The sequence below is a fragment of the Marmota flaviventris genome, chromosome 5 (genome assembly GCF_047511675.1).
Source record: "Marmota flaviventris isolate mMarFla1 chromosome 5, mMarFla1.hap1, whole genome shotgun sequence".
Taxonomy (NCBI): domain Eukaryota; kingdom Metazoa; phylum Chordata; class Mammalia; order Rodentia; family Sciuridae; genus Marmota; species Marmota flaviventris.
Genome location: NC_092502.1, coordinates 53,540,306 through 53,556,175, shown reverse-complemented (window position 1 = coordinate 53,556,175; position 15,870 = coordinate 53,540,306). Strand labels below are relative to the sequence as shown.

At 35.9% G+C, this 15,870-nt stretch overlaps 1 protein-coding gene across 1 annotated transcript in view; it reads left to right on the top strand.

The window, feature by feature from the left end:
• The window catches only part of Cep120 (centrosomal protein 120), a 74,771-nt gene extending 71,285 nt beyond the window's left edge, over nucleotides 1–3,486 (top strand). The window contains exon 21 of the mRNA XM_027949353.2: nucleotides 1,664–3,486. Within this exon, the coding sequence (XP_027805154.1) occupies nucleotides 1,664–1,898 (235 nt within the window). The 3' untranslated portion in view covers nucleotides 1,899–3,486. The remainder of the gene's footprint in view (nucleotides 1–1,663) is intronic.
• Nucleotides 3,487–15,870: the final 12,384 nt, after the last annotated feature.

Below are 15,870 nucleotides of genomic sequence, written 5' to 3'. Positions count from 1 at the left end.
ATTTGCATGTTTCAGAGTTGTTGCCCATTGTCATGTCCTCTGGAGTCCAGTCTTCTTGCTCTTTTAGAGCAGAATTCACTCCTCACTGGTTTTTCCTCTTTACCCCCAACCCCTTGTGCAAATTCAGAAGTGGGTTTGCTTCTTTTAGGCTTATTTATTCTGAAGATCGTATCACAGCAGAGACTTAGATTTAACTGCTTTATCTTATCAAGATGGATTTTAGGAATAGTTGAAATTACAACCTTCTGTAGCCAATTATTAGAGAACTATAAAGTGAATCTTAACTACACATTCTAAATTAAAATATATCCCATACCCAAATTTGGTTTATTATTATCTCCCCATTTTCTTTTTTTTTTTTTTTAATTTTTATTGTTGGTTGTTCAAAACATTACATAGTTCTTGACATATCATATTTCACACTTTGATTCAAGTGGGTTATAAACTCCCATTTTTACCCCATATACAGATTGCAGAATCACATCGGTTACACATCCACTGACTTACATATTGCCATACTAGTGTCTGTTGTATTCTGCTGCCTTCCTATCCTCTACTATCCCCCCTCCTCTCCCCTCCCCTCCCATCTTCTCTCTCTACCCCATCTACTGTAATTCATTTCTCCCCCTTGTTTTTTTTTTTTCCCTCTCTTATCTCCCCATTTTCAAGGCAATGTGATCAACAGTATTCTATTGGAAATACCCAGATTCTAGAGCAGCATCTGCTTCCTGTCCTCATCTCCAAATGAAGTCATTAAAAACATAACTTGAAGACATCCATATAGAACTTTCAAGTGTATATGTCCTTTGAATCTGACATTTATAGAATTTAACTTTCTGAGTAATTAAATATAAGCTCAATGATAGTATGGCCTTTGGCCGTATCCACCAAAACTGGTATAAATAACTTTGTTGATTGAATATTAAATTTTTCTCTAAATCCAAACAACAAAGCTTTAATTACAATCTAAAGATAATAAAGGATGATTAAAGGTACATCTAGATGATAGAACATTATTAAGCCATTTAGAAGAAAACTTAATGATGTAGAAAAACATTCACTATAAAAATAAGGGGAAAATAGTATACATCATTGCATATATATTGTTAATTTTTTAGAAAACATTTTTAAAGTACATATGTACATTTTTAAAAGTAAAAATACAGAAAAATGTTACTTATTTTGATTATATTTTGATGAGATTGTTGCAGATTGTTTTTTATACAGCTGTAAGATTTCTAGAATTTGAAACTTGTTTTTTTAAACTGCCTTTTATAAATATGTTAACTCTGACTAGCCAAATGATACATTGTTTTTTTTTTTTTTTTTGATACCGAGGATTGAACTCAGGGGCACTTGATCACTGAGCCACATCCCCAACCCTGTTTTGTATTTTATTTAGAGACAGTGTCTCACTGAGTGCTTAACATCTTGCTTTTTGCTGAGGCTGGCTTTGAACCTGAGATTCTCCTGCCTCAGTCTCCCAAACCAATGGGATTATAGGTATGCGCCTCCACCCCTGGCTGATACATTGATTTTTGTTTTCTTTCTAAAATTATTACTAAAGCTTTATCATTGAATCATCTTGTTTTTAAATAGTGCTGTTAAGGAAATTGAAACTATTTTTTGCCTCCTAGAGTAGCATTTGTTCTTGACTTCTCAGGTTAAGACAACAAGAACAAAAACAGTACCAGGATTCCAAAGAGATTGCAAGTGGAAAAATGGATGTTCCACATGGCTCTATGGTGGAAGAAGGTTTGGATGATTATTTGACTCGTCTAATAGAAGAAAGGGATACTTTGATGAGAACGGGTGTGTATAATCATGAAGATCGAATAATAAGTGAACTCGACCGACAGATCAGAGAGGTTCTGGCTAAAAACAATGCCAGTAATTAATAACATTTGGAAAATCTTTATAAAGACTCCAGTTCTAAATTTTAATTTCATTGTAAAATCCTCAAAAGTGAGGAAAATTGGTATTTTAAAATGCTATTTTCAATTTTTATAAGCATAATTTTTGTATATTACTGTATAGTATTTATTTGGTTTAACTAACTTTATGCTACCTCTCCCATACTGGTTTTATTTGTAATTGCATTTTATATAGTCATTTTAAATGACTTTTCAGTGTTTCTCAGTTTATAATCTGATGGCTAACTTTCAAAACAGCTTTTCACTAAGTTTGTTCTTGGAGAAATGACTGCAGTAATTTCCAGTTTTATATATATATTTTTTTCATAATGCGCCAAAAGAGTATACATTGCACTTTAACAATGCTGTATCCTGTTCCAATTTGAATGTAAATATCTTAAAAGTTGAGGCATTTATAAATGTAAGTCATTTTAGATGACCATTTTTTCTTAACTTGTAATATCTGCAAATGACAAATTTGAAAACAAGTGGTATCAGTGCCGAGAAGCCATATGACATATTGGGTGACATTATTCATTTGTTTAAATACAGTTAGTAATGATTAAACTTGTTTGAACTATTGAATTTTCAAGTTTTCAGTGTATTCAACATCTAAGAACATGAAGTAATAGCTATTTTTCTCTGTCAGTCTCCTGCTCAAGAATGCACTATTTTCTTTTGTTAGAGATTTTATTTTCCAGGGATAGAAATATGAGCTGTTAAGTCTTCTCTAATAGAATATGGAAACAGACACAAATATTTTAGCTATAAAAACAGTGAAACTAAACTATTTTTTACTCCCTCTAATTTTAATCAGTTTTTCAAAAGCACATGAGATTAAGTCATTGGATTTATGTAGTGTCATGTCTGTATAAATTTTTAAGAGTTCCTTTACACCATATTCTTCAGAGCCAAAATATGTCCTTAAAGCAACACTGTCCACCTTCTTTTACACAGTACTGAAAAGATTTGCTAGCAAATTCACAGATTAGGTTGGGTCTTAAAATAAGTAGTTTAAAAATTCTGATTGCCAGATAATAAGTATATACTCTAGGAAGTATATATTATTTACCAATATTCAGTAAAAGCAGAATCAGCCATTTGATAACATTACTTTTCTGTGATTTCAACAAAGTACATTTCTTGTTTGAGAAATTAAAGTCCCTATGCATATTAGATTTTCCCCCTTTTTAACAGTGTATTAATGTTCTAAAAACAACCCAGCCATAAATAAAAGAAGTTACTGAATGAGAGAATAATGAATCAATTAATCATAGCAGGAATTTGAAATATTAATTATGGTTAGATATTTTCTCTCATTGATTTTTGGGCCACATAAATGGAACAAAAGTATTTTTTGTTTTGAAAGGTCTTGGTAAATACTGTTGAATGTTTACCCTTCGTTTGTATTGTGTGATGCTTGTAACTTTTCAAACACTAGAGGGGGCCTTAGATTTAAAGAAACAAAAAGGACTTTTCTAAAGTGTACATGTGGTTTATTTTGCCTTCTGTAAAGCCATCTTTTGGCTATTGTAATTTAACAAATAAAATCATAATTGTATGCACCTTTAAACTCTTGAGTAGTCTTGATTTTGTTTCTAAATACACTGGGAAAAGTGCTTGGCTGTTCCTGTTTCAACTCACTGTATTTTTGTTTATTCTTAAGTAATTACATTACAGATACTTATTATATGTCTTAAAATTAGGAGTGTCTGAAATTTATAAAAACCTTTTGCAGTTTTCCAGCGATAGCCATTCTAGTTGTAAGTGGCATTTTACAATTTTACACCAAATTGCTGTCAATGCCTGAGTGTTAACAAGTATGACCCACACTGGATAGGTAGGTGGTAAACAAATTTCTTAAGTACTACATGTAACAGGAGACCTTTTATCATATATTTTAAGGTAAATAAAATTCGCCTTTAAAATTTCTATGATTATTTTTCATGTATAAAATCTGCAAGTTACCACATCTAAGGCTGGCATGTACTACATGGGAGGAGGTGTATCATGTCTGCAAAGTGTAAACAGTGCTATGTCCACATTAAACTAAGAGTTCCTTTACAGGATATCCACCAGTTTCTGTCTGGATTTGAGTTCAGTGTTACTGCAAGCAGATGTGGGTGTTTGTGTATGGTTTAAATATATATAGGGGCTCTGCATAAACTGAGGAGGCAGCAGTCTAGCCTAATGAGACAATTTTTCTCCCCTACATATTGCCCCATGCAGATACTTCCCAGCCTGAATCTGAATTCACAGACCGTTCTAGTACATATTAGTTGTCTGCAGCCAATTCAGAATGTACTCACCTGGTTCTTACAGTCTATAGGTCAGGCCATCTGGTAGCTTATATGTGGACTTTAAAAACATGGTTTCACTACTATCATGTCTAGTTCACTGGCTACTTAATATGATTTTTTAAAACGTTGTTATAATTTATATACCACTTAAAATCACTATTTTAAGTATTTTTGTATACTTTCATTTTTTGTATGTTCACTAGGTTGTTCACTATTACCACTAAAATATTTTCATCACCCCAAAATAAATCCTCTGTACTCATTAGCAGTAACTCCCCATTTTTCCTACTTCTATTTCTAGTAACCACTAAGCTACTTTCTGTCTCTATGGGTTTGCCTATTTTAGACATTTCATATAAAAGGAATCCAAAAGAAAAGTATAATTTTACTAGTTTCTATACTATATAATATTTTATATAACTTTTTCATATTTTTAAATTTATATGATTTTCAGATGTTGAATTAAATAGATCTGCAAGGCCAACATAAGGTCATAACATGTACCATCAATTAAAAATAGGCTCAACTGTTTTATCTATCACCTGCGAAAGTGTTGGTCAAAAATAATAGTGAAAAGTAGATAAACTTCTGCTGTAACATTTCTAAGACATCTGATGCTGGAAATGTATTGCTGATACAAAGCAAATGCCATGCCATTGGTATCTTATCAAAATTGCATACTTTTTCCACATTTTAGAGAGTTTGTGGGTAATAGGAAACAGTTGACCAGAACGCAAGTCCTGTGAGGGCAGAGACCAAGTCTTGCTTTGTGCTGTATGCTAGAACTAAGATAGTGCCTGCCACGTGTAGGCACTCAGTACAGTTGTCCCTCAGTGTTCATGGGGGATTAGTCCACAAATGGTCAAGTCCATTATATAAAATGATGCGGTATTTTTATATAACTTACACACATCCTCCCATATATTTTAAGTCATCTCTTAAAAAGAAACTTATAATACCTAATACAGTGTAAATGCTATGTAAATAGGTATACTGCATCATTTAAAGAATAATGACAAGAAAAAAGTGCATGTACATTCAGTTATGGGCACAATGTCATTTGGACAATTTTTAATCCTGAGGCCGTTGAATCAGTGTATGCAAAACCCAAACAGGTATGACAGTATCTAGTAAATTCATAAAGAAATAAATAAAAGATCATCTATGGTCTGCCTGTCAAAATAGACAAAAATTTTTGATGACTGGGGTGCTAGGACAAATAGGCTTCCTGGCCTCGCTGATAGGTTTATGAATTTGTGTTATGACTGGTCACATCTTTTTGAATGTAAGGGGTTCTGTTAGATTATCTTGCTTTTTTGAATTATTTTGTTTTAAATTCATAGAGACAGAAAATGGAATAGAGGTTACCAGCAGGTGGGGAGTCGGGGAGTTACTGCTTAGTGGGTACTGATTATCTGGGATGATGAAAATGTTCTGGGTTATGGATAGAACTGGCTGCAAAACACTGTTTGTACTTAAGGCCACTGAATTACACACTTAACATGGTTAAAAAAATAACTTTAACATTGTATGTTTTACCACAATGGGAAAGAAAGTTGATTTAAACCTTGCCTCAACTCCGCCTACCCAGCATTTTCATGCTGAATATTTTCTGTACAAAGGGTTGCCTGTCAGGCCAACCTGAAGATGGTGTCAAAGATGCTTCATTACATGTGTGTAGCACCTTTAACCAAGTCTGAAATTAAATGAGGCTTAGTATCTTTTGTTGGTGGTAGGTAGTGCCACTGTTGATTGTGGCATTGTTAGTGTATTTGAGAACGTTGACTGAAGTCTGGGTTGAGTAATTTTTAATTGTGACATGAAAATTTAAATCCTTCTTTGATATTTGTATTTTGGCAGTTACAGTATTGCCCTGGCAACCCAGACTCTACAGTGTTCTTTTTCTGTTACCTGCTCTAGAGAACAGTGATATTTCTTGGTAACCAGTAGACCCTCTGCTTCCATGATTTGGAAGACAAAGATGTAACTCATCCATCTTGATGAAAATGGGAAAATAGAGACAGAACTACTTGAGTACCTCAATTTTTCACTGAGATCAAAAGAACTAGATTGATCATGCTCTCTGATTTTGTTATATAACTTCTGTTTGGCATCAAATTAGAATCCACTATTGTTAGGAATGTAACTGTGGAAAAGCTGCTATATACTTAAATCTCATTTTATTTGCTTCTCTGGGGGTTGTCAGTATTTTCATTAGAAATGTTTTTACAGATGTAGGCTCTTCAGATATGAGTTGCTGAAGTGGAGACTCAGAAGTTAGCTTTCAAATTGAAAAGGGTGCAAATCTGTTTAGAAAGATTAATTTATAGATAATTTACTGACTCTGATTCGTTAATGTACAGTAATCCCTAAAGGCTTTTAAAGACGTAGTCATTATATTCTTAAGGTTCTAAGAATGTTAAACCTGTCATTCATAATAGAAGAGACCTAAAATAGGAGCCATTTATAATTTCTTTTTGGAAACATTTCACCCACAGATTCATAGACAAATATTTTTTCTTTGCCAGAAAGCTTATCTAATAGTTGGACAACACAGCCCTTTCTTAACATGTTAACTAGTCAAAAGCATGCAGACATATTGGATGAGTGCTGACTTTCCCCCAATAGTTTAGATTAAAAGTTGGCTAAGGCAAACAAAATATACTGCAAAATCCTACTTTGACATCATTGCACGGTTTAGTGAATGTTGATCCAATAGTGAGAGAGAGTAAAAGTCTATGCGTATTAGGTAGCAATATATTATTCAATTCTTCAGCAAATTCTCACATTAGTAAATAGATTGGACATAATTAAAAGCATTATTAAAGCACTAGCTTCATTTCTACTTCTGTAATCTGCAAAGATGAAAATGATCTGGCTACTAAAATGTACATGTTTTCTTGAGAGAAATTCTAAATCTCAAAGAGATAATGTATTACTTGAGTTCAGACTGTTTACAAAACATGATGCCCTGAAGATGGGATGTCAAAACAAGAATTTGAGACATTAAAATTCAGCAAATATCTTTAGTTATCCTGCTTAGATTGGAGAAGATGGTGTAGCAGACTGCTTAATGTATTTACCTGACTGTTGCCTTAAGAAGGGAAATTTCAATTTCTTATGTTGCTTCCCTGTTGGCAGATGAGATTAACGATCTTGTCTTGGTTTCTGGCAGAAGTTTGTTTAAGTAACTAACTAAAATTTGTAAAATTTGCACAAAGAAAATAAAGGTATCAAATAGGAAATCATTATGTAAATAGTTTTCAGAAGTAATTTAGCCCACAGACCTTTTTTCTTTTTGCCAGTAAAAAATTGCATTTGTATTCCTAAGTATTTACCAGAAACAAATGAAAACCAGAATTTGACTTTCACTTAATGACCAGGCAAGAATGAATAAAAGAACATATCTGCATTTTCCTTCTCCTCATGTTATCCACACTTATTGTTCTACCTTTCCAATGATAGTTTCAGCTATGATGCAGCATAGACAAAACAGTTTCAATCTCAGTATTACTAAAAGTTATTATGCATGTTATCTATTTTATGTCAAGAGACTTTCACAAACTCAGTAAATTTAGATACTAAATTTGAGAATAAAAGTGTTGTCAAACCTGTTTGTACCAAAGAAACAATTTTTGTGTCTTTAGTTGCTAATCACCCTGAAACTGCAGAGGTAAAATATGAGAGGATTAAAAAAAAAAAAAAGAACAGTTTCTTAACCTATGCTTCTAGAAGGTTGGCTAGCAAAAACTGGTGGGGAAGGGGGTGGCTATAGGCAAACCCACTTGGACTCTAAAGTGGCCTTAAAATTCACAGGAGCCAGCCAGTCGTAGTAGAGCATGACTGTAATTTCAGCCACTGGAAGACTAAGGCAGCAGGATCACAAGTGTGATCAGCCTTAGCAATTTAGTGAGACCTTGTCTCAAAATAGAAAACAAAACAAAAATCCACAGGAGCCAGTATATTCCATAAGGGTGGCAATAGCCACTTTGGGTGGCAGTGACCCTATAGTCTGAATGGGTCTGCCGACTTACATTAAAATCTAATCACCAGTGTGATGGTATTGGGAGGTGGGGCCTTTGGGAGAGGCTTAGATCATGAAGGTGGAGCCTCAGGAACAGAACAGGTGCCCTTTATTAAAGGTCACACAAATAGTTTCCTTCTCTTCCATGTAAGGACTCAGCTAAAAGCTTCCATCTATGAGCAGAGAGTGGGCCTTCACCAGACCAAGTCTTGTTCATCTCTAGGACTCTAGAAAATGTGTTATCTCTTGTTTATATACTACTCAGCCTCTGGTTTGGTTTGGTTTTGCTTTGTTCAGTTTTGTTCTTCCAGTACTAGAGATGGAGCCCCAGAGCAGTCTACCACTAAACTATATTCCCAACCTTTTCTAATTTTTGTCTGGAGACAGGAGATCAGTAAGTTGTCAAGGCCAGGTTTAAACTTGTGATCCTTCTGCCTCAGCCTCCTCGGTAACGGCTCAAAGGTAGTGCTTGTCTAGCATGCATGAGGTCCTGGTTTCAATCCCCAGCACCACAAAAGAGAAAAAGTGTGCCTCTGGCGTTTTATTGTAACCGCCCAAATAGAATAAGACAAGTGATATTAGTGGTCAGGTGAGAAAAAGCATTTGACAAAATCCAACATTCATCTTGTATAGAAATTTCCCACCAAACTAAGAATAAAAGGGATTATCTTTATCCTGGTAAGGTATATCTATGAAAACAAAAACAAACCCTACAGCTAATTGCACCTTGAATGGTACAGGAGTGTCTGTATCACTATATTCAATATTTCATTGGAAGTTAATAACCATTGAAAAGGGGAAAAAATGAAAGGCATATAGATTGTAAAAGTAGGAATATAAAACTTTTTGTTTGGAGGATAAACTCTAAAAAAAAATCCAGTGGAATCTAAAAAAAGTTACTAGAACTAATAAGTTAATTTAACATAGTTGCAGAACACAAGACGAGTAATAAAGATAACACAAAGATCAGCTATTTATATATACTATCAACAATCAATAGCATTAAAAATATGCAACATTTAAACATGCAAAGTGAAAATACCTAGGCAGTTAAACCTATGAAACATTGCTAGGAAAAATTAAAAACCTAAATAACTAGAGAAGCATACCATATTCGTATGTCAAAAGTCAATATTGTTCAGGTGTCACTTCTCCCCAAATTGACCTATAGATTCAATGTAATCCCTGTCAAAATCCCAGCATGTCTTTTTGTAGAAATTAAAAAAGCCAGTTCTAAAATTTACATTGAGATATATAACATCTTTAGAAAGAAAAAGTTGGAAGACTAACAATGCCTGACTGAGATTTATGAAGCTGCAGTAATCAAGACAACATATAGACAGGAGTTTGGGGGGGGGGTGTTGTTTCTTTGGGTTTTCCTTATAAAGACTTAAAAGCAATTTGATAGGGAAACAATTGTCTTGACAAATCATTCTGGAAAAATTTGATATCCGTAAGTCAAAGACTGAACTTTGATCTACACAGTATAATACAACAGTTAACTTAATATGTTTCATAGGTCTAAATGTAAAATCTAGAACTATAAAACTTCTAGAAAGACGTAAGAAAAAACCTTTGTGATTTTGGCCTAGTCAAAGATTTCTTACCTGATACCAAAAGTACAATCCATAGAGGGAGGAGGAAGCTGGCAGAATAGAGAGGTCACTTTCCTGGCGGCTCTGTGGCATGAGACCAAGAAAAGCAGACAGGCAGATTTTCGGCAAGGTGGGTGAATGAACAAGAATTAGGGGGTAATTTACTGGAATTTAATACTGGAAACTCAAAATAGATTGTGGACTCAGAGGATTGGATATAATAAAATAAGGAAAAATATCCCCAGCCCCATAGCCACAGCAGTGGCTGAAGGCACAACCAAGAATGGTCCCTCTGTGAATGCAGTAAAGCAATACAGGAATTAAAGGAACCCTCATTCTCAGGAGGACTGAGGCATGCATGTTGGGGTACAGAGTTTAGAGATCAGAGTCACTACCAGACTAAACAGTAAGCTGTGCTACACAATATCCTTGTATGGAAAATACGCCACCATCTCTCCCAGTGGAGTGCAGAAGACAGCAGAAGGAACCATTTTGTAGCTGTGGTGCATGGGCTGGCAGCTACAGGAACCCATTTGCTGGACCCTGGAGGTGTGCTGATTTAAAAATCTCCAGACCAACTGGCATTTAACAAAGAGACTGGAGCCCACCTAAGCCTAAACACTGCCTTCCACCTCCAGGATTAACCCTCTCACCCTAGCAACCCCAGCCTGAGGGTGGAGCAAACATCATACTACAGACAACTCCACCTAACTGCTAAGAAGGGAAGCTGAGAAACTTTTGAACTCCAAAAGAACCAGTTGTTCAATTCATCATCGAGATCATTTATTTTCTTTTTCTTTTTTCTCTCACACTTCTACCACCAATTATTTTTTCATGCATCAGCTTATTCAGGACTGAGTTGTCTGAATAGTATATTTGGGTTTTTTGTATTCTTTTATTTTTTCATTCTATTTTTAATTTTTTAAAATTTTTACTTCATATATATTTTTTTCTCACTTACCTGTTTCCCCTGATTCTCTTTATTTTCTTCCACTAACATCCAAAATGTATTATTCCATCTTTCACTCTTCCTTCAATTTTTTACTTCTATCTTCTTCCTCATAAATAAAATTTCCAATAAATAAAAGTTCATAAATCTGAAAAAAAGTACAATCCATAAAATTACAAACTAATACATAGGACTTCATAAAAAATAAAAACTCTGCTCTTCAAAAAATAATGATTAGAGAAAGAAAAGGCAAGCCACAACTTTGGAGAAAATATTTACAAATTATATATCTGATGCAGGATATGTGTGTATGTGTGTATGTGTGTACTAGAGATTGTACTCAGGACCTCCTGCAAAGCTAGGCAAGCACTCTACCATTGATCTTCATTCCCAGCCCTATATCCAGTTTTTAAAAATAATTCTTGAAAGTAAGAAAACTACTCAATTTTTTAAAAGGTAAAACATTTGACAAAATGCTTTGTTACAAAACATATATGGATATCCAGTCATTACAGGGAAGATTGCTCAACATTATTCGTCATTAGGAAAATGCAATGTGTTGGTCAGCTTTCCATTGCTGTGAAAAATATCTGAGAAAAATAAAAGGAGAAAAGAGTTATTTTGGCCCTCTGTTTCAGAGATTGCTGGGAGCCATTAGCCAAGTAGGTATGACAATTTCCTTGCCAGCGTACCCCATGTTGCTTAGTGGAAGGACTCGTGGAAATAGGACATTTTGCAGTGACATTGAATGTAGGTGACCTTGCTCAAGGACCAGGGCGGATTAGGGTGTTCCCGGTTTAGGATAATTGGGTTTAGGGCGTTCCAGTTTAGGGCGTTCCAGGTTTAAGATTATTCCTGCTGGGAATAGGGCGTATCCTGCTGCCTGAGTTCCCCTTGAGTTCTCATGGGATTCAGACAGTATTTTTTGGAAGACAGAAGCCCAGTGGAGGTGGATTTGGGCAGAGAACGTGGATTTTCCCAGAACGTGATTGTAGACGGCTGGTGTGAGTTCGGGAATAAAGAGTTGCTGTTTGAATCTACAAGCTGTGTGGTGGCTCGTGATTGTGTGCCCAGCCAGACTGCGGCATTTGTGCCCAGCCAGACTGAGGCATTTGGCGGCCCGTGCGGGGAACTTCTGAAGCTTGGAGGTAAGTGAAATTGCTCGCCCCTGAGGAAGAGCAAAAGAATGGGTGACCATTTCAAAAAAAAAACTGCGTTCTTGTTTTGATTTATCTTGTTTTTGTTTCAAGCTGCCTATCCCTAGAAATTTCTCAGGCAAACTGGAAAAAATGGTTGACTAAAGGTTTGAAGTTTGTCGGCCCTGAGGAAGAGAAAATTGATACAACGATTTTTTATTCCATTTTGTTTCATTCAGTTTCGGTTTTGTTTTGTGTTATCTTATTGGGTTGCGTTATCTTTATAGTAGATTAGAAATTAGTAAAAAACAAACCGAAAAGATGTTAAGTAAATTGTTAGAGGTTCAGACCATGGAGAAAGACATTTTAGATCAAGCAAAAGAGAAGGTCTCTCGAGCTAGTCAGACAGAGGAAGAAAATTTAAAGGAAAAGGGGTTGTTAGGAAAAAGGCCACAACAGGAGGCTGTTACTAACTCTGTTTTATCACAAGAGCGCATAATTCAACCAACAGCCCCACCGATGGAGACAGCTGAGTGGCCCTCAAACCCCGTAGTTGATAAATGGGATCCTGAGACAGGACCTCAAAGGTTAGCATGCCCTGTACTTGAACAGGTAGGAGGGCAGCGAATTCACCGTGCTTTAGATTTTAAAACAGTGAAGCAGTTAAAGGAGGCTGTAACAACCTATGGTCCCCAAGCTCCCTTCACGGTAAGCATGGTCGAGTCCATTACTAACTTGGACATGACGCCAGCAGATTGGGCTAGCATGTGTAAATCTGTACTAAATGGAGGACAATATTTGTTAAGGAAGGTTGCCAATGAGGAATTTTGCGCGGAAACAGCTAGGTGAAATGCAGCAGCCAGTTACCCTCAAAGATATCTAGATATGTTGTTAGGAAAAGGACCTTATGAGGGTCAACGGCAACAAATTGAATATGATCCTGCTATATATGCACAAATTGCTGCAGACACAGTTAGGGCATGGAAGACTTTACAAGGACATGGAGATTTACAAGGTCAGCTATCTAAGGTAATACAGAGAGCTAATGAACCTTACGCTGACTTTGTAGATAGGCTAATTCAAACGGCTGCCAAAATTTTTGGGGATACAGAACAAGCAATGCCATTAATAAAACAACTGGCTTATGACCAAGCAAATCATTGCTGCAGAGAGGTTATTAGACCATGGAGACATGAAGATTTAAACACATATATTAAATTATGTAGAGATATTAATGAATAAGGGCAAGTCTTGGCAGCTGCAGTACAACAGGCTTTAGATGCCAGGCCAAAAACATGCTATGATTGTGAACAAACAGGACATTTTAAAAGGAATTGCCCCATAGGAGGAGGGTTTAACAAAAGTAGGTATCAAAGGAATAGAATACCGGGTATTTGCCCACGATGCCGTAGAGGGAGACATTGGGCTAATGAATGCCGTTCTCAAACCACCATAGAGGGTACTCCCTTATCAAAAAACGGACAAAGACCAGGTATTTATCCACGATATCGTGGAGAAAGGCATCAGGCTCCATTGCCAAAAAACGGACAGGGGGGCCCAATGCCCCGGGGCCCACAACCACAAATATACGGGGCAGTGGAGGAACCCAGCAACACCATCAGGGTAGTGCCCAGGACACATTGTCCATTAAATCCCTCATCAGACAAACCCGAGGGAGCGCAGGGTTGGACATCTGCGCCTCTGCCAGAGCAGTATTAACTCCAGAGATGGGAGTTCAAATCATTCCCACAGGAGTAAAAGGACCTCTTCCCCAAGGAACAGTAGGCTTATTATTGGGACGTAGTTCATCTACATTAAAAGGACTTATGATAAGTCCTGGGGTAATTGATCCCGATTATGTAGGTGAAATAAAAATTATAGCTAGTTCTCCAAGAGGTATATCAGTAATTTCACCTGGAGATAGAATAGCACAGTTGTTAATAATACCCAGCCTACATAATAAATTTCGTAGTCGTAGTGTAGAAAGAGGTTCCAGGGGATTAGGCTCCACAGGTGTAGATTGGGCTATGTTGTCTTTAAATTTAGATTCTCGCCCAATGCTAAAACTAAATATTCAAGGTCATGAGTTTAATGGACTACTGGACACAGGAGCTGACCTTAGCATCATATCTCGTCAACAATGGCCAAAACATTGGCCATTACAACAAGCCACTCAAACGCTTCGAGGCCTAGGAGTGGCGACTAATCCCCATAGAAGTTCTATGATATTAGATTGGAAGGATCCTGAAGGATGTGAAGGAACTATACAGCCATATGTATTGGATCATCTTCCTATAAATTTATGGGGACGAGATGTCCTAGATCAATTAGGTTTGACGTTAACAAATAACATCAATCCTAATGCGCCCACTACTAGGGCTAGACAAGGCTTTAGGAAAGAAAAAAGATTAGGAAAACAAGGGCAAGGTATAGCAGCACCAGTACAAATAGATCAAGGAACAGACAGACATGGGTTGGATTTTCAGAAAGGGCCACTGAGACAATCAAAATTACTTGGAAATCAGAAAGACCAGTGTGGGTTCCTCAGTGGCCCCTGACTAAAGAAAAGACACAAGTAGCCCATGATCTGGTCAAACAACAATTAGCGGAAGGACATATACAACCTTCCATATCTCCCCATAATACTCCCATTTTTGTCATCAAAAAAAAAGTCTGGTAAATGGAGATTATTGCAAGATTTAAGAGCCATTAATAATGAGATGGTTATTATGGGACCTGCTCAATCAGGGATTCCTCAATTGTCTGCTTTGCCAAAAACCTGGCATGTTTTAGCTATAGATATTAAAGATTGTTTTTTTTCAATTCCAATTCATCCCGAGGATAGTCCACGTTTTGCATTTACTATCCCTGCACTAAATCATGAAGGTCCTGATCAGAGATATGAATGGAAAGTACTCCCTCAAGGGATGGCTAACAGTCCAACTATGTGTCAAATATATGTTAACAAAGCAATCCAGCCACTTAGAAATCAAAATCCTGATCTACAAATATTTCACTATATGGATGATGTATTATTGGCACATAAAGATAAAAACATATTGCTGGAATGTTATGCCACACTTACAAACTTATTAAAAAATTATAATCTAGAGATAGCAATAGATAAAGTACAATTACATTTTCCAATTAATTATTTAGGAGTTCTATTATCCTCAACCATGGTCCGTCCACCAAAAATTCAAATACGAGTAGATCAACTCAAATCACTTAACGACTTTCAAAAGTTATTGGGAGACATAAATTGGATAAGGCCTTATCTAGGTATACCAACAGGAGAGTTGGGACCTTTATCTGATATTCTAAAAGGTCCATCAGATCCAAATTCACCCTGCATGTTAACTCCTAAAGCACGAAAGGCATTAAAAATTATTGAAACATATATGGAAAACATACATTTGGATAGAATTGATATAAGTTTGCCTTTATTATTTATTGTACTACCAACAAAAAATATTCCTACAGGAGTATTTTGGCAAGAAGGTCCATTATTGTGGATATATTTATCTTATTCTCCTAACACTATTCTTACTAGGTATCCTGAGGCTGTAGGACAATTAATACTCAAAGGAATAAAAGCAGCGAAGGGAGTGTTTGGAATTTCTCCCAATAAAATTATTACTCCATATACTATGGATCAAATTGATGAGTTAGCTAATGAGTTAAATACTTGGGAAATAATCATGTGTAAATCTAATGTTACATTTGATAATCATTTACCATCTAATCCTTTGTTGTCTTTTTGGTCTAAGCATCCTGTAGTTTTTCCTAAAATGACAAGAAAAACACCTATCATGAATGCTCCAAATATATTCACTGATGGGTCTAATAATGGTACAGCAGCAGTAGTTACCCCAGATCGAACTTTTACATTTTTAGTACCCAAACAATCAGCTCAAAAGGTAGAGATTAATGCAGTTTTACAAGCTTTTTTG